At 40.3% G+C, this 24,722-nt stretch overlaps 1 protein-coding gene across 2 annotated transcripts; it reads right to left on the reverse strand.

The window, feature by feature from the left end:
- ntan1 (N-terminal asparagine amidase) lies at positions 1-24,521 on the reverse strand. 2 transcript variants are annotated; one of them, XM_048609338.1, is made up of 11 exons: positions 24,343-24,521; positions 17,013-17,115; positions 15,482-15,547; positions 12,609-12,717; positions 10,816-10,889; positions 3,293-3,346; positions 1,832-1,885; positions 1,147-1,244; positions 941-1,054; positions 707-812; positions 1-241 (listed from the first exon to the last, which is right to left on the reverse strand). In XM_048609338.1, the coding sequence occupies exons 1-11, from the start codon at positions 24,421-24,423 to the stop codon at positions 198-200; spliced, it is 903 nt and encodes a 300-aa protein (XP_048465295.1). In that variant the 5' UTR covers positions 24,424-24,521; the 3' UTR covers positions 1-197. The 2 variants fall into 2 exon arrangements, with proteins under 2 accessions (XP_048465295.1, XP_020391199.2); XM_020535610.2 differs by lacking the exon at positions 1-241 and having other exon boundaries at positions 259-812; positions 24,343-24,511.
- Between the last annotated feature and the right edge of the window lie 201 nt (positions 24,522-24,722).

Here is a 24,722-nt window from a genome sequence, read left to right on the forward strand (position 1 = left end):
TTTTCAAATGTCAAGTTAACACACAACCACTGGGAATAAGAATTATTGATCTGCTTGAACTTATGACACCTCCTGCGCGGGTGGAATTCTGAGCACATCCAGAAGGTACAAGTTAGAGGGTCTTGTGGTACAGCGATAATCGATGTATTATAACAAGCTGTGGTATCTTTTAAGGTTTTGGCTGGTTTTACGATTCCTCACATAAGCCATTCCTTAAAGACTACAAAGTAATAGACTTGCTCTGCAAACAATATGTAGATCATTCAAAAGAAACAAGTATTTATAATTTATTTTTGTTCTTGTATCATTACATAATCAAGAAATAAATTTACAAAGTATTCACCAGACTTACTACTGCCAGTAAAATAAACATCACAAAATTTTCTTATGCAAACTCCAACCTGAAGCATATTTCCTACATAACATTCTGTATATGGTGGTCCACGAATTGATTGCTGAGGCCTTACAAAAGTACTTAATGTACTGCCAGCTGATAAAATGATTCAGGAATTTCATTTTTGAAGCTGCAATTGCAGGATGAACTGATTTAAACATGCCTCTGTGTTGTGCTCTTAATGCAGTGTCACTTGTGATCAGAAGCAGTTAAAGCACTTGGGTGTTAGTGGCTCTAATTCAAAACATTAGGCAGCACAATCAATCCTCTCCCACAAACCATCCGAAGTTTTTTTGTAGATCCTGGACCTACCCTTAGGAAATAATGGCTCCTCTGGATAGCGAGACAGAAATCGGAAAACGGACCTCTCCTGTGTAACAAAGTGTGATGGTTCAACAAGTGGCGATGTTGAAAAGTTCTGTAAAGAGACAGCAATTAATAGTGTATATACCCAGAGAAGTGAAACTCCTGAAGTGTTCACATACACACCTTTCATACAACTTCCAGTAAGCAACACAAACATTTAAAATAATAAGTGCTCTGTACCTGCAGTATCACTTGATCAGTCTGCTGCAGCCAGAACTGAGCAGCTGTAAATTGTTTCCACTGGTAAGGGTCAATCTGCAGTTGTTCCTCTTTTGCGTTATAAATTGACATGATCTTTAGAAGACAAAAAAATTGATGACTGAGAAAGCAAATGTACAGCAGACAGCTTGGTGATTTTAAATTGGACTTGTGGTTTTGAAACTTACAGAACCCCCTAAAAAAGTACGAGCAGCACGGATAACCTCATCTGGGCCTCTGTCTGGGAAAGTTGCATGAAAAATATCTCCAGTTTTCACATTTACAGCTGAAAGAAAATTATCCGAACCACATGGAACATTAAACTTTTTTTAAGATGTCCTAAAATCAATGATTTATAGAAGCAGATAACACCAAACCTCATGTACTTTTCAAATAACTTCCCTGAATAGAAATAAGCAAGCACTAGGCATTTTGTTTTCCTTTTTCTAAGTTCAAGACAGCAGGTAATATCCTCACTCTTACTGCTGTTAACCAGGGCTGTAATAGAAACACACCTGTCCTATGACTCTTCAGCTAGGAGTAGCTCAAACACAAACTAGGAATATCTCAAAATTAGCATCCACTGACTTGTCCTTACTTACACAAGGTTAAAGACTAGCAACATTTAGAACACAACAGTAGCCTAAGCAAGGTGCCAGAAGGTTTCCGATACCCACAGAATTCTTAGTACAACTTGTTTTTATTTGGAGAGGTATGAAAAAAATCAAGTATCCCAGAGCACATGATTCTGCATCTTGCAATAGTTTAATTTCCTTAAGTTTGAAATACAGGTTTTGCAGAGCAAGTTAGACAAAAGCTTGGTAAACATGAAAATGAGGCAGATTAAGTGACAAAAATGCAATGAATACTCACCTATCCCATAAATTACAGGCCAATGAATGTTTTGCTTCACTACATCATTAAGTTCTACAAAAGAATGGTTATTTAAATATTTAATTAGTGTAAGAATTTCATTTTACTGTCCAGATCAATTACCAGTAAGGCAAAAAGAGATGAGACATTTAGGGAAGAAATAACATGTTATATAAATGGAAATTGAGAGATTTTATTACGGCCCTAGACAGCCACAACCAAAGAACTTTTGAAGTACAGTTTTTTTTTTTTAAAAAAATTGTGCGATATTCAGCAGCCAATTTTTGCGCCCAGCAAGGTTTCATATATGAAAAATGTCTACATTCTGTCATAGGATGTGTGTAACAGGCCTTACTTTGAGTCAGTGATCTTATGCCAGAATAGTTAGCATGAGGTAATACATCACAGAAGAATGAAAGACAAAGCATCGGTGTAGAAACAGAAACATCTTTCAGCATTAATTAGATACATTGAATGATCCCAGTTTTGGATCAGGCAGGCCCAAGACTCAATCAACATCAACACTGACGACAGCACTCAGCTGAGAGGGGGTGGCAATTAGAAAGGAGTGCAAGCTGGGATGACAATGGTTTTTATGAATGGGTTCCAAAACGAGCATCGCACCCTGACTAACACATGCAAAAAATCTAAAGATTATTTTAAACACCAACCAGGAATGTCTGCAAAATTGTTTTCCAAGAATGTTCTCCAAAACAAAGTAAGAGGACTGACATTTTTCGGTCACAGGATACAGTCCCATAAGATTAATCCCTTCTCTGCCTGCTAAAATGGATGTAATGAGGTCCAACCTTTAGGTCACTAACTTTAATGAACTGCAACCTGAAGTGCTGCTTCAAGACCGGGTGCTGTTAAGTTGTCAGCTTCATGGCATGATTTCCCAAATGGCCAGGCTATTGCAGAAAGGCAGCATCATCTGAAGCTTGGAAACTGCCTCAGCAGGAGGAAGCTAACACCTCAACAGAGAGTGAATCAGTTTCTGGGTCAACCGAGCAAATGATAATGCCCCTGAATATAAAGGGGAGGTGATTAGGCTCTCCATTGGTGATAATCATTATTTGCTAATCATGTGATCAAACTGTACTCGTCACTTATCAACACAAGCCTAGAACTTGTCCAGGTCTTGCTGCATGAGAGCATGGACTGCTTTAGAAAATAGAGACTAGAATAAGCCATTGGGCCCTTTCAGCCTGCTCAGCTAATCAATATGGTCATGGCTGACATTTGTTATCTGAGAAACTGCAAATGTCTTACAATCATCCACCAATGTTTTATACATCATTAATAAAACTTCATTTATGAGAAGTAAAACCATGGGGTTATAAACAATTTAAAACAGATTCATCACATTTCAGTAAAATATATTTTTAAAACAAATTTTAGTTCCTTATTCTTACCCAAAGGAATGAAGGAGGAGAGTCAGAGTAAATGCAATTGATTTACCTGTTAAACAGTATGTTTCCAGATGAATGTTCTCTGATTGACAATTCAAAGCTTCTGCAAATGAATGCAGCAGAAAATCACTGAATATATGCAGGAAGTTTAACAAGAGTGACCTCTAGGATGCAATTATGTTTTGCAGGCCTTTAAGTTATACCCTGAATCACAAAGGATGTCTAAAAATAGATCAGACAATCTGTTGACAAATTGCAATACTAAGTTAGAGTGACAACATATTTTCAGCCTTGAAAATAATGGAACTCACCAATACTAATGTTAGAGAGATTTTTTAGAAGCAGCAAGTGTTACAGTCTACAAGAGTGAGCAATTTCTAAACATGCCAGCGATACAAGTTTTTAAAAACACCAATTTCTCATTTATCAGAGAATTTCTAATGTACTTGCATCTCACAGCTCACAACGACAATTATTACATTTCTCAACATCACAATGAATTTCTCTAACCAATGGAAGAATTGTGCAGATCAGAAAATATCCCCAATACAGGTTACATTTATCAATTTCAGTGATGGCTTTGTAACATTCTGGAATTTTTATATGCAGTGTCTGGAAGAGATAGGATTTTAATTTGAGTTACAAACTAGATTCAAGTGAAAGGAAAATTGGATCCACAATTAGCTTAATGGCATGAAGCAAATGCTAATAGGTGACAGGATGCTTTTGTGACTGGAAGGCTATCAACCAGTAGATTTGCAGGACTCAGTAATCAGTCCCTTGCTTTTTGTAGTTTATAATAATTATTGCCACTCAAATAATGGGGGCATAAAAAAAGTAGTTTGCAGATGACAAAACTGGGCTGCGTGTGACAGCAAAAAGGAAAGCTTTAGACTACAGAAAGAAGGTAGATGGCCAGGTCTGTGGACAAAAGATGAAAGATGGAATTCAATCCAGAAAAATTGAAACAATATATTTTGGGAGGTGCAACAAGACAAAGGAATACACAATCAACAGGACTCTGAGAACTGTGAAGGAGCAAAGGGAGCTGGGAGAGCAAATCCAAAGATCCTCGAAAGTAATAGCACAGGTTGATGAGGTGGTTAAGGCGGCATATGGCATTCATTCTAAATGAAACACAAACTTGCCTTGTTTTGGGTCCAACAAGAACTCCATTTTCCAGAAGGTCCAAGAGTTTTGGAGCATTTCAGAGTATGGCAGAGTCGCAGGCTGTTCATGCTCAGTTTAAGTTTTTTTTCCCTTAGAAAGAAAACTGAAGGACTTAATATTTGAAGGGAAAGTGCACTTCTTTTGTGAATACTAGTGCAAAAAGGAGACAAGGGGACGAACTGCAGGATGCATAATGGGGCCCAAGGGATCTGGTTCAATTGGTTAGAGGTGACTGAAGAAGATTGATATGTTCAGGCTACTGCTCAGTCAGGTGCTTAGGAGCAGCAGGAAGATGCTGTGGCAGCAGAGGTTTTTTTTGTGAGCAAACTGCAGGGAGTCAGGACTCAGAAGTTCTGAGACGTGTGAAGGCAGATTGCTGCCTTTGTATTGGAGAGAGAAGAGTAGCCATATAAAGTGTCTCCATACAAACTAAAGTGTTGCTGCTGGTTCTGAGGAACTGGAGACTCACCAAAGTCCCAGGAGCCATCTAGTAACTGAAAACACATATGATCCTACAAAAGTAGGGGAGAAGGAAGCCTAGAAACAGTATTTGCTTGGTGCAGTGGAGAAAAATTGCTCTGAGAAATTCAGGGGCAATGGCAACTCCATGAAGTCTTGTAAAAAGCTGATATTGTGCCGATATTTAGATGCTTGTGAATAGTCTTGGGAATCCCATAGAACTCAGTCTCACAAGAAGGGACTGAACCACAGCATATGAGCAGACCTTGAGGCAATCCAAATTGGAGCAATGTTTGAAGAAATTAAGAAGCTAGATGTTTGAAAAGGAAGACTTGATAGCCATCGTGAGGAATGCAAAGTCTTAATGAGATTTTTCAACCTAATGTCACAAAATCTGGATTGGTTACTGAGAAATCTGTGGGATATGTCTTGATCCCATCAGTTATTTGATGTGTCATGTGGGGCGTTTAACCACAGTTTGTCTGTTAATCCACGTTCACCTCATGTTAATTCAGGATTCTAGAGTATAAGCTGTAAACATATGTAGACCATTTTACTTCTTTAACCCTGTATACTAAAGTTTATTCTGATTGTACAAAAAAGAGGCGTCATATGTCTTCATTCTCTTATTGATTACCTGGAATTTCAAACTCTTGTCTCCTTTAAACAAAAAAAGTTAGTAGTCCATTAACAGATTGTAACATAAATTTGTTAGTTTTGTCTCAGATCAGAACATTTCCTTCATTATCAATGGGACAGACTATAAGAACATAAAGCCATGCTAGAATGGTATCCAACATTAGTTAACCCATGCCAAATACTGCATACAGTTCTGTTCACCACATCAGAGGAAAGATGAGATTGGAGTAGGTGCAGAGGAAGTTTAGGATGTTGCGGCTAGGACTGGTACATTTTAGTTATGAAGAAAGACTGGATATGCTGGGGTTATTCCGCTTGGAGGGAGTCTGAGAGTGACTTAATTGAGGTGCAGAAAATTATGGGGGGCCTGCATGGAGTAAATAGGAACAACCTATTTCCTTGAGCAGAGGGGTTGTAGATTTAAAGTAATTGATAGAAGGTTTAGAGGGGAGATGGGGACACATTTTTTTCACCAAGATGGTGGTAGAGAACTGAAACTCATTGCCTGAAAAGGTGATCAAGGCAGAAGAGTCAACCTGAACAGCCATGATCTGTAGGGCTTTCAGTTGAGCAGAGGAAGGTAGGATAAGGCTGGATCGCTCTTTACCAACCAGCACCAAAACAATGAGCCAAAGGGCCTTGTGTTGAAAATTTTCAATTACTTCCATAATTTTTACATAGTACTAATTAACAGACATATTTTCAACAGCATTTGAAGCCAGTCAACTTTAAATCTAGATTACTGCTTTAACCATTTAGAAAATTAATTAGGACACACTGGGTTTTGGCCACTGTAATTGAAAAATGAATGAGTTTCTGAAGAAAGACTATTCACCATCAGAATGTTCACCAGTGCACACTGCTGTAGCTTTTATGGAAATCACAGCAGTCAAATATCTAAAACAGTCACATTCCTCAAATAAAAACCTTTGTTCATTAACACAGATGACATCCTTTCTTTCCGCTGATGTTGGTGAACTCATTGCAAGTCAATGAAATCGGAAAATGTTCTTTATCCGAGGCAAGGGCCAAATTTCACCCTCTCTTTCAGGGGTGGGCAAACCTTTTGGCCAGAGGACTAATCTGGGTATGGAAATTTTATGGAAAGCTAGCCACAAACCCTCAAAACATCATCCAAGGAAAAAAACAAAATAAACCAAACCACTACATAATTATAATTTGCATTTGGAGAGCACCTTCAAGTTAGTAAAACATTCCACAGTGTTTCATCGAAGCATCGAGAGGAAAAAGTGACACTAAACCAAATAAAATACAACACAGTACAGAAACAGACCCTTTGACTCCCCAAGCCTGTGCCTATTCCTAATCCTTATTTAGACCTGCTACGTATTGCCCACATGCAGTTTCTATCCCTCTGTTCACCTCCCATTCAATTGTCTATCCACTCTTTCTATGCATCTCATACTTTTGTAGACCTTTATCAGGTCACCCCACTCAAGCCTCCGACTTTCCACTGAAAACAATCCGAGTTTATCCAACCTCTCCTCATCACTAAAACCCTCCAGATGAGGCAACATCCTGGTAAACCTTCTCTGCACCCTCTCCAAAGCCTCCACGACCTTCTGATTGTGTGGTGATCAGAACTGCACGCAATATTCCAAATGTGGCCTAACTAAAGTTTTGTATAGCTGTAACATCACTTGCCAACTTTTATATTTGATGCCCTGGCCAATGAAGGCAAGCATGCTGTGTGCCTTCTTGACCACTTTATCCATCTATGTTGCCACTTTCAGGGATCTGTGGGCCTGTATTCTCAGATCCCTCTGTATGTCAGTGCTCCCGAGGGTTCTGCCATTTATTGTATAATTCGTACCTTAATTTGATCTTAAAAAAAATGCATCACCTCGCATTTGTCCAGATTAAACTTCATCTGCCATTTCTCTGCTGAAATCTGCAATCTATCTATATCCCACTGTATCCTTTGACAATCCTCCTCACTATCTGTAACTCCGCCAATTTTGGTGTCATCTGCAAACTTACTAATCAAACTACCTACATTTTCCTCCAGATCATTTATAAAAATGACAAAGGTCCCAGCACTGATCCCTGCGGAACATCACTAGTTACTGATCTCCATTCTGAAAAGCACCCTGCCACCGCTTCTCTGTCTTCTGACCAAGCCAGTTTTGTGTCCATCTAGCCAGCTCACTCCAGATCCCATAAGACTCTACCTTCCATACCAAGCTGCAATGAGATACTTTATCAAATCCATCTAGATAGACTGCCCTTCCCTCAATTATTCCTGATACCCCCTCAAAAAACTCAATCAAGTTGGTGAGACATGACCTGCCTCGCATAAACCCATGCTGCGTATCACTAACAGGTCCATTCACTTTCAAATGTGAATAAATCCTGTCTCAGTATCTTCAACAAAATCCCCACCACTGACGTCAGGCTCACCGGCCTGTAATTACAAGGATTATCACTGTTTCCCTTTGTTAAAAAAAAAAGGAACAACACTGGCCATTCTCCAGTTCTCTGGAACTTCGCCTAGGCCAAACCGGATACAAAGATACCTGTTAAGGCCCCAGCTATTTCCTCCCTTGCTTCCCACAGTATCCTGAGATAGATCATGTCTGGCCCTGGGGACTTGCCTACCCTAATATACTTCAAGACACCCAACACTTCCTTCTTCATTATGTTGACTTGCCCAGGAGTATTCATACACCTTTTCCTAACCTCAATATCCGTCATGTGCCTCTGTTTGGTGAGTACCAATGTAATGTACTCATTAAGGATCTCTTCCATTACCTCTGGCTCCACACATAACTTTCCTCCTCCATCCTCGAGTGGGCCTACTCTTTCCTTAGCTACCCTCTTGCTCCTAATATATGTATAAAATGCCTTGGAATTCTCCCCGTTTGAGCTCCTTCCCACTTCCTCTATATTCTTAAAGGATTTCAACTGTTTTTAGTTGCCTAGACCTTAGGTATGCTTCCTTTTTTGGACTAAGCTAATAATTTCACTGTCATAGAAGTTTGCCAGATCCTGCCATTTCTGTCCTTCATTTTCGCAGGAATATGCCTGTGCTGTACTCTAATCAACTGGTCCTCGAGAGACCCTCACATGTCCGATGTGGATTTACCGTCAAACAGCCACTTCCAATCCACATTCTCCAATTATTGCCTAATTCAGTTATAGTTGGCCTTCCCCCAATTTAACAACTTCAATCTGACGTCCACTCTTGTCCTGATCCATAAGTATCCAAAAACTTATGAAATTATAGTCACTATTCCCAAAATGCTCCCCCACTGAAACTTTAATCGCCTGGGCTCATTTTCCAATACCAGGTCCAGCATGGTCCCCTCCCTCGCTGGACTATCCACAAACTGTTTCAAAAAACCCTCCTGGACACACCTAACAGATTGCTCCCCATCCAAAACCCCAGTTTAAGGGAGTCCCAGTCAATATTTGTGGTGGGGGGTGGGGGGGGAAGACATTCTTATTTTCACAGAATCATACAGCATGGAAACAGACTTTTCGGTCCATCCAGTCCATACCGCCCATAATCCCAAAATAAACTAGGCTCACCTACCTGCTCCTGGCCCATATCCCTCCAAACCTTTCCTATTCACATAATTATCTAAGTATTCTTTCCAGAATCTGGCTGTATATCTCATCCTTGATCTTCTGCTGGCAGCTGGGAGGTCTGTAGTGCAATCCCAGCATTGTGATTGCACACTTCCTTTTCCTCAGCTCTAATCACAATGCCTCGCTGCAAGATCCCTCCAGAGCGTCCTCCCTCAACACAGCTGTGATATGCTCCCTCACCCGTAATGCAACTCTCCCACCTCTTTTACTTTTTCCTGTTTCATCTAAAACATCGACATCACAGAACATTAAGCTGCCAATCCTGTCCCTCTTTCAACCATGTCTCTGTGATAGCAACAGCATCACAACTGCATGCATTAATCTAAGTTCAGCCATCTTACTTGTCATAGTTCTTGCATTGAAGCAAATACTGTTTAAGCCTCCAGTTCCACTGAGCTCAGCAACCTCTCCCTGACTGCTCTTCTTCTTGGCTATATTTGCCTTAGACTCAAGCTCTTCCTCTGTCTCTCTGTTTACTGACCTGATGCTCTGGTTCCCACCCCTTGCCACACCAGTTTGAACCCTTCCTAGTGGCACTATGAAACCTCCCTGCCAGGATACTCGTACCCCTCCAATTTAGGAGTAACCTGGCCTTCTCGTACAGGTCACACCTTCCCTGGAAAGCATCCCTATGATCCACATATCTGAAGCCCTCCCCACTACACCAGTTCTTTAGCCACATGTTCAATTGCACTCTGTCTCCATTCCTAGCATCAGTAGCATATGTGCATGGGGAGTAATCCTGAGATTACTACCCTAGAGGTCCTGCTTTTTAGTTTACTACCTAACTTTCTGAATTATCATTGCAGGACCTTGTCCCTCTTCCCACCTATGTCATTTGTATCAATATGAACAATGACTTCTGTCTGTTTACACTCCTATTTCAGCATACCCTCTACCCACTCAGAGGCATCCATGACTCCGACACCAGGGAGGCAACATACCATCCTGGAGTCTCTCGCGGCCACAGAAACGCCTGTGTCTCTGACTATCAAATCTCCAACTACTATTGCTCTACTACATTCTGTTCCTCCCATTTGTGCAACAGGGCCAGCCATGGTGCCACTGCTCTGGCTACTGCTGTCACCTGATGGGCCATTCCTCTCACCAGTATCCAAAAGGGAATACTTGTTTGACAAGGTGGGTAAAACAACTCAAAGTTTAACCAAAGAGACAGGCACCTTGGAGGTCTTAAAGACAAGGAGTGAACTAGAGGCATTGAATTAAGGGGGGGGGGGTAAAATTCCAGAGCTTTGGGATCTAGATAGATGAATACACTGCGACCAATGAAATGCAGGACAGAATCAGTGCTCAAAAGGCTAGACAGAGTTTGAAGAACTCAAAGTTCTTCTAGGGTTGCAAGGTTAGAGGAGATTTTAATAGAAAAGAATTTTAAATCACAAGAAATTCTTGCGGGAAGTCACAAGGGTGGGGGAAGAAAATTAGGAAAAGTATTTTCTGCGATTGTAGTCTTATCAAACAGAAAGATAACCACAAAACCAAGGAACAAAAGAAACAAGATATATAACATGCACTTGTTAACTGTATTTTACAACAATTTCAACTATCATATTTTTTCTTTCTCGTTTTCTCACAACAGTATTATCACAAGACATTACCACTGTTACATCAGCATAATAAATAGATAAATTCCCAAATATCTCAACAGTAAAATATATGATTAAAACCTACCAAGAAGTTCAAGAGTGAGTCTGTGAGACAATGACCTTTCATCAATGAAACCCCCTACAAGGTGAACTTCATATCTAAAAACACAAAAGTACAACAATTTCACAATTCTTTTTTGAAAGGAACTATTTAATCCATAAGATCTTCCAATCTAATCAAACATTAACATTCTTTACTTCACATCATGTTCACTCAGGAAAGCAAAGAGAAGAAAGTAATTTCAGTCATGCATGGTCTTATTAAAAATTTACTAAACAGTAAAAATGTGGATGAAATATTAAGGATATTTGACAATCAAGGTGACGTTCAGCTTCTGTATTTTAAGAGGGGAGGTGTCAAGACATCATTGTTTCAATTTAGACTGCTTCCTTCATGATAATTTTTAAGACTTTCCCTTAATTAGTCTTGTTTTACCCATCAGTCCACTCTGAACTACATTAAAACCAAGGTGCAATGCTGCTCAAGGAAGTACACTTCTGCTCAACCACCCAGTATACCAGAGATGTTGTTAGTCTTTTGGATTATCACGTAACTGCAGTGTGCAATTCAACCTGACATGAAAATGCATTAATTACTGATTTTGCAGAATTACGATATTTTAAACAGTTTCAAGCCGAATAAGCAATAAATGAAGAAGATTAGTTTATAGTAGATCTTTTATTAGTCACAATATCAAAAATTCCACAATTGAATCCTGAAAATTCTGCTGTCCTAAAATATTACTGAAGGAAAGAGTGTGGGCAATGCCGTACGCACCATATCATAATAGGAAATCTATGCCAACCTACACTTAATACTGACCTGGCTGCTGATTGGGCCAGACAACGTGTTGCCAAAGTTCTTTAGGTGACTGACATTGTTGCAATGGGGAGGGGAGGGTGTCCACATAGTTGCTGACCATAAATGCTTTAATATTAGTCTTTCAGACAACTTAAAGATTAAAAGACTCAACGAAAGAGGGTAACTGAGAATCCTCAGGATGAGGAAGTAAATAACCAGACTTGAATCCATTCAAAAACATTAATCAAGATGATCTTAACTTCAAGGAAATACCAAAATCAATGTTCCTGACTTTCATCAGAGCCTCAGCAATTAAAATTATCTTGCACATCCACTTTAAGCAATTCCATAGGAGCAGGACAGTCCTATTATTATTTTACTTTGGTGAAAATCTAAAACACAGGACATCAAGTGATCCAAATATTCAAATTTCTCACCCCCATTTCAAATTGGAATTTTGAATCTTTCCAACATAGGACATAGAACATTACAGCGCAGTACAGGCCCTTCGGCCCTCGATGTTGCGCTGACCTGTGAAACCAATCTGAAGCCCATCTAACCTAAACTATTCCATTATCATCCATATGTTTATCCAATGACCATTTAAATGCCCTTAAAGTGGGCGAGTCTACTATTTTTGCAGGCAGGGCATTCCATGCCCTTACTACTCTGAGTAAAGAACCTACCTCTGACATCTGTCTTATATCTATCACCCCTCAATTTAAAGCTATGTCCCCTCGTGCTGGCCATCACCATCCGAGGAAAAAGGCTCCCACTGTCCACCCTATCTAATCCTCTGATCATCTTGTAGGGCTACTCTTTCTCCTAAATCTTCTTATAGGAGTAGGTAGACTGGAAATTATAGCAACTAGGAAAACATTGTTCACAAATATAAAAGCTGACATCGACAGATAACCATTAATCACTGAGTGAAATGTAGGTATCAGGTGGAATGATTCAGGAACTGTAGGTTTGCCCTTCTTAGCAGCTTATAGTGCAGTGCACAGGGAACTTACCTTCCAGAATCACATCCTACTGACAAGGACTTCACCGCATTGAACATTAAAGAGACTGTCAGTTCTGTATCTGCTCCATCACAATGTCCCAAACTTGTAGCCCCACTCCCTAAAAATGAATCCAAATAGTGAACATAAGAACAGAATGCATTGTTGAGGGAAATATGACAAAATAATATGGATGCAGCACTGGAGGGGTGATAGAGGAAGAAAATTCAGCCAGAGACACCAGAGCTGAGAGCCATCCAATGTTTATATTGTTATAATCTCAGCTGATATTTCTTGTGGACAAAGCATTTACCAGAATTAACTCTGCCTTGATAGATCATGTTCTGTCCTCTTTTAACATGGTATGTTTTCACTGAAACATATGCACGCAAGGCGGTAGATTTGGTTTTAATCATAAAATAGAAGTTTATTACACAAAATAAACAATGAAATAAATCATAAAAAGCTTTATAAATATAACAGATTTTTTTTAAAATCCCATCTGCTTACCAATACCATCACTTTACAGTTACTCAAAAATCAGGGAGATTTTATTTTCCTATCAAATCTATATGTTTGACTCAACTGCTACTTCTCAATCCTGGTCCCGAGAGCTGCAAAGCCATTTACTTCAATCCTGATCTTAAAGCTTTTCTCAGTCTTTTTATTATCTGCAGAGTCCTAAGCAAATACCCTGATCTGGAAGTTTCACAAACTACCCCTTTAACTGTGTTAACATTTCTTTAACTGCTCTGAACAATATCCTAGAATCACGTAGCACAGAAGAGGCCCTTCAGCCCATCAAGTCTACACCAGTCCTACTTTCCCACATTTGGCGCATAGTCTTGAATATTAAATGACAGTTCAATTCCTCATCCAAGTACTTTTAAAAAGATTGCGAGATTTCCCACCTCAACTACCCTCCCAGGAAGTGCATTCCAGACATCCACCACCCGCTCAATGAATACAAATTCTTCAAGTCCCCTCTAAACCTCCTGCCTTTCACTTTAAACTTATGTCCCCTTGTTATTCAACTAAAGTACACAGCTGCTTTCTATCAACCCTGTTCACGTCCCTCATAATCTTATACATATTTTTCCTTTTTTTCCATGGGAGAAACTATATGTGCAACTGACTTCAATCAGGTCTCTTTCAAATGACTTCAATCAGGTCTCTTTCAAACTGTCCAAAAGCTCTCCAATCTCTGGGGTTTTCTCAACTAAAATCAACCCTTGATTATTATAAACCCAATAACAAGCTGGTATCTTTCAATGTTTTCTCTCTCCAGTTGTAAAGACCCACAATATAAACAAACTTCTATTAATACGCCATGTGGCACATACCAGCTTAAAATCATGATTCCAGAAAGACTAACATAGTTAATTTTTAAACACTTTCATATAAAATTGATTATTTGCCAGTACTCTAAAAAGAATGACATGAATCCATATAAATTATACACCTTCCATTAGAATTGCTGAGAGTGCAGGCATGCCTGTGTATATATCTGTGAATATTCAGCAAGGACATCAGAGACATACAAGATAACACCAATGGCTAAGCAACATGTTCAGATTTCTCATTACCCAAAGAGTGGTGAGAAATGTAGAACTTGTCACAACGAGCAGTTAAGATGACCAGCGCAACTGCATTTAAGACGAAGCTAGGTAAACACATGACGGAGAAAAAAAAAAATGAGAAGAAATTTGTTCTTTTCAGGTTAGATGTAGTAGGAATGAAGGAGGCTCATGGGGAGCATAAGTATGAATAAGTTGGGCTGACCGGCCTGCTCCATGCATACATTTTATGTAAATCCACTGTAGTAGGTTCATTCTTTTACTTTGCCTCATGGCATTTTTTGAGAGAGAAGTTGGTACCTGCATAGTTGTACCATAATCCTCAGGAGGAGAAAAAGCAGAAAACACAAATTAAGTAGATTTCATATATTTATCATGGATGTGATTATGTATTTGATGCCAGCACATTTTTAAATGTCTTCTAAACATTATAACAGTAATTAGTACACTAGAAAACTACTTTACATCATCTAGATTCCATTTACAAAGGGCAGTTTGGATATGGGATCGTAAGATGGAGGGAAAAGATAAAGAATAAATTAAAAGCAGTAAAAGAGTCATCTAATTCCTTTTATGAAAAAAACCTTTAAAAATACATCAATTTATCTGCAACTAGCCAAACAATCTAATTCTGCATGCAATTCTACGATGTAGTTCCCCTACCACCTACAAGTCAGCTGTATGATGAAATACTCTTCACTTATTTAGACCACTGCAGCTCCAATACGCAAGAAGCTCAACACCATCCAGAAAAAAGTGCCCACCCACTGGGCATGCACTCTATCATTCAAGTTAAATATCCATGTATCACTGGTGTAACTGTGTACTACTGACATGGTTCCATGTAACATGTAGCTAAGAAATTCATCAGTAAAACTTTCTAAACCGTTCATCTTTACCACTGTGAAGGACAAGTGTGTCAAATCAGATGAGATATTGATTTGGACATCTATTGTTGTTTATTCATTGCTTTCAACACAGACTGTAGCAGTTCAAGATGGTTGATCACTTTCTCAAGGCCATTTGAGATGTGGAATAACTCTGGCTTTGCTAGCAAAATTTATATAATTGCAATGAATTATTTTAGAATACATAATTATTTGCCAAATTAAATCAAATCCCCAATTATGTTACTTGTACTGCTGTTTGGTTTTAAAACTGCAGAATTTCAGGGACTGAAAAAATCTAGTCATTTTGGCTTGTTCAAATGAAGACACCCATCTGCATTATTCCACACAATGAATCTTCAAGTTATCACAAATATCTGTTGACTGCCCAATTGCACCACTGTAAAGCATCTCTCATTACCTGTGTGTCGCAGAACTACCATGTGGCAAGTGGTTGCATCTTCCGTACCAAGTATAGACACAGAACCTGTAGTTAAAGACATGCGGAAAGTGTTGGTCGACATCTTTGCATTTTACAATAATATGCTGTGCGCTCTCATCTTTGCTCCTAGAGCTCAATGGAAGTTTTATTTTCTTTGAATTTGAAGAAAATCACCCAGGCTGTCTCCTGACAATAAAGAATCACACAAGTGTGATACCAAATTAGTCACAACATCGTATAAATAAAATATACCAGTCACACCCAAGAACATTCCTCAGGCTTCAAGGTAACTTGTCCATGCCCAATTTAAGTTCTTGGCTTGATCTGCTTGGCATATTATACAATGTTACCGGACACCCGTAAGTAGCCGAGCTTGTCTTTGCCATTTAAACATTTTCAGCTTGTTTGTCTCCGAATCATAAGCAAACGTAATCCTACTTGGCAAAAATCCATAAAGTTGGTAGCTGTGTCCTTATCCCTGGAATAACCATTAATTTCTCTCATCATCCCATCATCTTGGTGCAGCCTCCATTTTCAGTCCCTCAAGTCCAAGAGATGAACACTTGAGCATATCTGTCCATAGAACTGCTTAACAATCCATTATTAGAGCTGGATCACATCAAGTGCTATCCAGCCTCACTCTCCTCTGCCGATACTACCCAATTCTAAAGAAACTACCTAGAAAAAAGGTAACTTGAAATCTTTCTTTCAGGACTAAATGTACCATTTAAACCTTCTCCTTTGCCCTCTCCATTTATTTACTTAGATGCAAGTAACTCACGGACTTTTTTGTCAGGAAGTTGGAGATCAACCATTCAGCTCCCTGCTCTCTTCCACTTATCCATCAAGCCAAATCCCTCAGATTTTAAGTGCACTTAGTCAGGATCCATGGCATTTATATCGCACCATATGCCCTCAGGACACTGCAGAGCACTTTACAACCCATCAATTTACTTTGAAGTGCAGTCGTTGTCTAGGATATGGCCAATCCATGCTCAGTGAGGCATTCCTGCAGTACATCAGCAGTTCATTATTCTACAACACTTTGAGAATGTCCGAGATTGAAAAAGGAGGCATGTAAATGAGGTTCCTCCTTCCTTTCTTTTCAAAAAGTTGCACTCATTCTTGTTAGGAAAAAAGTGAGCGAGAGAATATTTTAGTGTTTAAAATTGCCAGGAAATTGAAAGGTGGATGTAGACCATATAAAATAGTAATGCATATAACTATAAGTCAAATAAGGCACAAGCTAAATTTAATTCACGGAACAACTTTTTAAAATGTTTGTTGATTGACTGCCAAGTGCAACTAGGGATGGACAACAAATACCATCCTACACAGCGACTGCCACATCCCACGAATGTACAAAATAAACCTAGTACAGTAAATTGAGGCCATTAAATTTGAAAGGATCATCTCCAAACAGTGCGGCTAATAAACAGACCACTGACAAAATGGCCTTTCTTCATTCCTACAACTTCATCTTCGACATGTGAAAAACAGCAATACCTACCATCCCGAGGAGTTGTTGTTGCAAATTCTCTTTGATGAACATACAAAAGACCTTTAGGATCTATCTTACACACTGGCTTTGATTGGAGAGATTTTGCAGCTTCCTGGAAAAAAAAGGCAGAACTTGAGTTTACGGCAGTAAAAATGCTGACCTCACATGAAAAACAATGATAGAATAAGGAAATCTGAAAGGTGCATGTGTTCATATTCATATTACCAGTTAGAATAATTAGCAATTTATATCTTTGACTGTCTTCAAATTTGTTTTGCTCTTTGGCAAAGATTTATCTAAACCACTAACCATGTTAACAGATTAACAAGAACTACACTTTGGGTCATAAAATGACAGAATTTGATTTTTTAGTTTCTACAGTCTTTCAATTGATGATACTGCTGAGAAGAACTTTCATTTTGTGCTTGTTTAGTGACACAATGGCACTAGGAATGACTGCTATATTTGATACCTGTGATTGAACTAGTTATTCCACATGACGGTTTAGCCCGAGTACACATCACATCAACAATTTCAGTTATGCAATTCTCCTGGTTTTTAATCAGGCACTTGTACTACACTATGTGGAATGAGATATACAGCTCATCCCATTCACAGATTTAATGGCCCCGCTATCCTGGGTATCCAGGTCAGCAATGGGGTTCTTTAATTGGTTCATGGCTAGAATTTCTGGGGGCAGAGAGAGAGAGAGAGAGAGAGAGAGAAAGGAGAGTCAGAATTCTTACTTTGAGTCAGGATCCACTGATATCTTAAGTGGTTCCATACCCATCAGCATTTTGGCACAAATAACAAGATGCAGGAAACAGTAAGCTGCTCCCCAAGACTGCACACCCTGAGTCACAAACCAGACTGGAAAATAAAAGCCTGTTCACACAGCACATTTATAATTCAGAAAACAAAGTAAAAAAAGTATAGTAATCACAATGCATATACTGACTGCACAATTATGTACATAGAGGTTGCAACATGGGCTCATGGTATGAAACAGAATCATTCCATTTAATCTAATGGATCTTCAGCAGCACTATTTTATTTTAAAATACTTTTTTTTTTAAAAAAAATTCACTCACGGGACATGAACATCGCTGGCTGGCCAGCATTCTTTATTGCCCAGCCCTATTGCCCTTGAGAAGGTGGTGGTGAGCTTCCTTCTTGAACCACTGTAGGTTGACCCACAATGCCCTCAGGAAGGGAATTCCAAGATTTTGACACAGTGACACTAAAGGAATGTGATATATTTCCAAGAAAGATGTTGAGTGCTTGGAGGGGCTGTCAGTTTCTGATTCAAAGACTGTTCTTTTAAATGAATTTCACATAGTTCTGAACAAGTCAAATCAGACTCAAAACATGAAGTCTGCTCCTCTCTCTATAGATGCTGTTAGATCTTCTGAGTTTCTTCAACACTGTTTATATTTTGTTACCAAAAATGTTTCGCCCTGTTCCAAACGTATTTTAATCTTTTATCTCAACTCCATGTTCTTCAACCAATAACTGGAAGCAGTCTACTCCCGTCCATTCCTGTCCCATCCTCAGGTTTCTGCACATTCCTTCCCCGGTCTAAGCTTGGTCTCCACCTGGTCCAGAGATACTCAAAATGGTTCGTAACTTTGCAGATTCTCTTCCAGTTTGGGTGACATTGAACAAAATTCCTTTTGTTGGGGATGTTGCATTTTTTCAAGGAGACTTTTGAGGATTACCTGGATGTATTCCTCTGGCCTCCTCATAACTGCTTGCTGTGATGAAGCTCAGATTATAATGCTTGTTTTGGGAGTCTAGCGTCAGGTGTATGGACAATGTGGTCTATTAACCAGAACCAGTGTCTCAACGTTTGGAATGTTGGACTGAGAGAAAACTGGTACTAGATTGCAGGTGATATCTCTCCAAAGGTTTAAGATGTTTGCGATCCAATGGCCATTCTCCAGTCCATACGAGAAGGCAGGCAACACAACGATCCTGTATGCTATGAGCTTGATGTTGGATTGGAGGTATTTGTCAACAAGCACTCTTCCTTAGAACACTGAAGCTGGCACACCGGAGGCAATGTTCAGTTTACTGTAGCTATACATCTAAGTCATTGAAGTTGGCTGGACAAGTAAGAAGTCTGTTCGAGAGATATACAAGATCCTTTGATTTACAGTTAGATGTCTAGAGTACAAAAGTCAAGGAAGGTCGACTGAACTTCTAAAACAACTAGTTAAAACCCAATTAGAATATTGTCATCAATTTACAAACTTTAGCAAGGGTATCAAGTCCTTAAGGAGGATGCAGAGGAAATCTTTTACTAAACTGATACCTTTCTTTTCTTAAATGGAAGTGAGAATCACTATAGCCCTAGAGGACCATAAGACATAGGAGGAGATGGAGGCCATTTAGTCCATCAAATCAACTGTGCCATTCAATGAGATCATTGACCTGACAATCTTCAACTTCACTTTCTTGCTTTTCCCCCCCATCACCCATTATTCCCTTAACGATTAAAGATCCATCTCAGTCTTGAATATACTAATGACACAGCCTCGACAGCCCACTGGATTAAAGATTTCCACAGATTTACTGCCCTCAGAAAAAAATTCTACCTCATCTGTTTTAAATAGGCCATCCCTTACAATGAGATTATGCCCTGTGATGTTAGGGTTCCCATGTGGGCAAACTATCTCATTACATCTACCCTGTCAGCACTGTCAAACGCCAACCCAAACAAGAATTGTATATGTTTCAATAAGGTTTCCTCTCATTCATCTAAACTCCAATAAGTACAGGCCTAACCAATTCAACCTCTCCTCTTAGGAAAATCTTCCATGTCTAGGATCAACATGGTGAACCTTCTCTGGATAGCCTCCAATGTCAGTATGTCCTTCACTGGATAAAGAGGACCAGCTGTTCACAGTATTCTAGATGTGGTCTAGCTAGTGCGTTGTACAGTTTTAACAGGACATCCCTATCTTAATATTCCGTTTCCTTTGAAATAAATCGCAACATTCTATTTGCTTTCACTATTACCTGCTGAACCTGGATGATAGCTTTTTGTGATTTATGCACAAGGATCCCCAAATCTCTGTGCTGTGCTACTTTACCCAGTTAAACAATTTGCAGCTCCTGTCAAAGTGCATAACCTCACATTTTCCCACATTACGTTCCTCTAGTCTAAGGCTTTCCACGTTCCTATTTAGCACGTCACCAATTCTCATGTCATCAGCAAACTTACAGTTCAAAGTAGCTATATTCACGTTTAGATCTTTAATGTAAACCACAAACGGCAAGGTACCCAGTACCAAACCCTACTGTATGCCATCAGACATGTTTCTAGCCACAAAAACAATCTTCAACCATCACTTGCTGCCTCCCATCACTAAACCAATTTAGGATCCAATTTGATGGAAAATTACAGGTCAATTAGCCTAACCTCGGTCGTGGGTAAGATTTTGGAGTCCATTGTAAAATATGAGATTTCTGAACATTTCGAAGTGTATGGTAAAGTAAGGCAAAGTCAGCATGGTTTCATCAAGAGGAGGTCATGCCTGACAAATCTGCTAGAATTCTTTGAGGAAGTAACGAGCAGGGTAGACCAAAGAGAGCCAGTGGATGTTATCTACCTGGACTTCAAGGAGGCCTTTGACGAGATGCCACACAGGAGGCTGCAGAGTAAGATAAGGGCCCATGGTGTTAGAGGCAAGGTGCTAGCATGGATAGAAAATTGGCTGTCTGGCAGAAAGCAGACAGCGGGGATAAAAGGGTCTTTCTCAGGATGGCAGCCGGTGACAAGTGGCGTTCTGCAAGGGTCAGTGTTGGGACCACAACTTTTCACTTTATACATTAATGATCTAGATGAAGGAACTGTGGGCATTCTGGCTAAGTTTGCAGACGATACGAAGATAAGTGGAGGGACAGGTAGTATTGAGGAGTTGGGGAGGCTGCAGAAGGATTTGGACAGGTTAGGAGAGTGGGCAAAGAAGTGGCAGATGGAATACAACGTGGGAATGTGTGAGGTCATGACTTTAGTAAGAAGAATAAAAGCTTGGACTATTTTCTAAATGGGAAAAAAATTCAGAAGTCTGAAGTGCATTGAGGCTTGGGAGTTCTAGTCCAGGATTCTCTCAAGGTAAACTTGCAGCTTGAATCAGTAGTCAGGAAGACAAATGCAATGTTGGCATTTATTTTGAGAGGACTTGAACATAAAAGCAGGGATGTACTACTGAAGCTTTATAAGGCTCTGGTCAGGCCACATTTGGAGTATCGTGTGCAGTTTTGGGCACCATATCTCAAGGATGTACTAACCCTGGAGCGGGTTCAGTGACGAAGGGTCACCAGACCCGAAACATTAACTGTTTTCTCCTTCACAGATGCTGCCAGACCTGCTGAGCTTTTCCAGCAACTTTGTTTTTGTTCCTGATTATACAGCATCCGCAGTTCTTTCAGCTTTTATCTACGTAGACGACATCCACTGCACTAGTCATCCATACACCAAGATACCTCCTCAAAAAACATCAAATTTGCCAGACATGAAAATAAAATGAAGATCTGCAGATCTTGGAAATACAACACAATATACAATACAATACAGCACAGGGACTGAACAGGCCCTTCAGTCCACTAAGCCTGCACTGACTTGTAATCATTATTTAGGCCTGCTACTTACTGCCCACATGCAGTTTCTATCCCTCTGTTCTCCTTCCATTCATTTGTCTATCAAGGTATGTTTTAAGCGTTGCTGATGTGCCTGCTTCCACCACCTCCACTGGCAGTGCATTCCAGGCACCCACCACCCTCTGTGTGAAAAATTTTCCCCACACTTCTCTCTTAAACTTTCCACTTTCACCTTGAACCTGTGCCCTCTCAGCTGACCATTCCAGAGTGGGGAAAAAGCCTCTGACTATCTGCCTTATCTAAGCCTCTCATAATTTTGTAGATTTCTATCAGATCGCCCCTCAACCTCCATCTTTCCAGTGAAACAATCAGAGTTTATCCAACCTATCCTCATAACTAAAACCCTGCAGACTAGGCAACATTGTGGTAAACTTTGTCTGCACCCTCTCCAAAGCATTCACAATCTTCTGGTAGTGTGGCAACCAGAACTGCACGCAATATTCCAAACGTAGCCTAAGAGAAGTTTTGAAACAAACAAAAACAGATATTGCTGGAGAAACTCAGCAGATCCGACAGCATCTGAGAAGAGAAAACAGTTAGTCGAGTGACCTTTAGAAACTGATTTTCTCCAGAAATTGCTGTCAAAGACAATCTCCACCAACTAAGCAACAAAGCCTCTCTTTGATTACTTCATGTCTCTCCAGATGGGGATTAATTCTGTCCCTCAGAATGTCTTCCAATTGATTCCCTACTGCTGAATCTTAGATTCGCTGGGCTATACTTCCTGGTTGGGGCGGCGGTGGGGGTCAGTTAGCCAGGATGGCTGCTTTGAGAAGCAGTGATACCTACAGAATCCCTACAGCACAGACAGAGGCCATTCGGCCCATCAAGTCTGCAGCGACCCTCCAAACAGCATCACACCCAGGCCCAGCCTCCCACCTTAACCCTGTAAGCCCACATTTACCATGGAAAACTGACCTAGCCTGCACATCCACCTCATCTGCACATCTTCGGACAGCACAGGCTCAATTCCCACACTGGCTGAGGTTACCAGGAAGGACTCTCTTTCTCGACCTTTCCTTAGGTACAGTTAAACCTCAGGTTAAACCACCACCAGTCATCTCTCTGCCTCTCTAACGAGACAGCAGCCTTCTAATCTGGTAAGGCTATGGCAACTTTACCTGGTTCCTGGTTTATCCCTACCACCCTGCCTCATTAAGTGTCCTGTGACCAGAAATTTGAAAAATGAATGCCATCAACATTTAGGTTGTGCTCAAAATCTGCAGTTTCAAAGGGACAAGTGTGCCCTGATGTTCATGAAGGGCAGGTCATGCTTGACAAATCTTTTGGAATTCTATGAAGACATTACGAGCAAGGTGGACAATGGGGACCCAGTGGATGTGGTGTACCTAGATTTCCAAAAGGCCTTCGACAAGGTGCCGCACAAGAGGCTACTGCATAAGATAAGGATGCATGGCGTTAAGTGTAAAGTATTAGCATGGATAGAAGATTGGTTGACTAACAGGAAGCAAAGAGTGGGGATAAATGAGTGCTATTCTAGCTGGCAGTCAGTGACTAGTGGTGTGCCTCAGGGATCGGTGTTGAGACCGCAATTATTTACAATTTATATAGATAATTTGGAGCTGGGGACCACGTGTAGCGTGTCAAAGTTTGCAGATGACACTAAAATGAGTGGCAGAGCAAAGTGTGCAGAGGACTGTGAAACTTTGCAGAGGAACATAGATACATTGAGTGAGTGGGCAAAGGTCTGGCAGATGGAATACAATGTAACTAAATGTGAAGTCATACATTTTGGTAGGAGTAATAGTAAAAAGGATTATTACTTGAATGGTAAAAAGTTGCAGCATGCTGCTATGCAGAGGGACCTGGGTGTCCTTGTGCATGAATCACAGAAGGTAGGTCTGCAGGTACAACAAGTAATTAGGAAGGCAAATGGAATTTTGTCCTTCATTGCTAAAGGGATTGAGATTAAAAGCAGAGAGGTTATGTTGCAGCTGTACAAGGTGCTGGTGAGGCCACACCTGGAGTACTGTGCAGTTTTGGTCTCCTTACTTGAGAAAGGATGTGCTGGCACTGGAGGGGGTGCAAAGGAGGTTCACTAGGTTGATTCCAGAGTTGAGGGGGTTGGCTTATGAGGAGAGACTGAGTAGATTGGGATTATATTCGTTGGAATTATATTCATTGGAATTCAGAAGATTGAGGGGGGATCTTATAGAAACATATAAAATTATGAAGGGAATAGATAAGATGGAAGTAGAGAGGATGTTTCCACTGGCAGGTGAAGCTAGGACAAGAGGGCATAGCCTCAAGATTAGAGGGAGCAGATTTAGGGCTGAATTGAGAAGGAACTTCTTCACCCAGAGGGTTGTTAATCTATGGAATTCCTTGGCCAGTGAAGGAGTTGACGCTACTTCAGTAAACGTTTTTAAAGATAAGATAGATACTTTTTTGAACAATAAAGGAATTAAGGGATACGGTGAGAACGCGGGTAAGTGGATCTGAGTCCACGAAAACATCAGCCATGATCTTATTGAATGGCGGAGCAGGATCGAAGGGCCGAACGGCCTACTCCTGCTCCTAGTTCTTATGTTCCTTAGTAACCCTGTGTAAGGCAGGCTCTTCCGCCTTTACTCAGTCACTAGCTCCAACGCTTTAACCATTTTTCAGTGGGGCAAATAAACGCCGTGCACTCGGTTAATAAAGTTCCCCTCACCTTTAAATGCGAATAACGCTCGATAAAGTCGCCTGTCGACGACGGGAGCTGGATCGGGCGGTTACTGACGAGAAGCGGCATCGCCGCCGCCTGCCTCAGCCGCCTCTCACGACACACGCAACGCGCTGCTCTCTGGGTGTTGTAGTCGTCTAATGAACCAGGTGCAACCACTTCCGGGGAGATCCCGGAATCCGAACTACAAATCCCACAAGGTACCGAGGATCAGGCATCCCGGAGCACTGTCCCTGAACATTGAACAGCCCAGCTTCAACTCTAAAGGAATTAACACTTGCAGCTCGTGCGAAGTTATTCCAACACAGTTTAAGTCTCACCACACAGCCATGGAATAGTAAGAGTCTACTTAACAGTACAAAACAGAT

The sequence above is a fragment of the Rhincodon typus genome, chromosome 21 (assembly GCF_021869965.1).
Source record: "Rhincodon typus isolate 14 chromosome 21, sRhiTyp1.1, whole genome shotgun sequence".
Taxonomy (NCBI): Eukaryota; Metazoa; Chordata; class Chondrichthyes; order Orectolobiformes; family Rhincodontidae; genus Rhincodon; species Rhincodon typus.

Bases quoted from the DNA above. Each gene is read 5' to 3' on its own strand.
- ntan1 (XM_020535610.2), bottom strand. From the start codon at position 24,423: ATGCCGCTTCTCGTCAGTAACCGCCCGATCCAGCTCCCGTCGTCGACA. The intron at 10,890-12,608 runs GTAAGTTCCCTG...TTGTGTTTTTAG, and splicing joins GTAGGATGTGATTCTGGAAG to ATATGAAGTTCACCTTGTAG. The intron at 1,886-3,292 runs GTAAATCAATTG...ATTCTTTTGTAG, and splicing joins GGAAACATACTGTTTAACAG to AACTTAATGATGTAGTGAAG.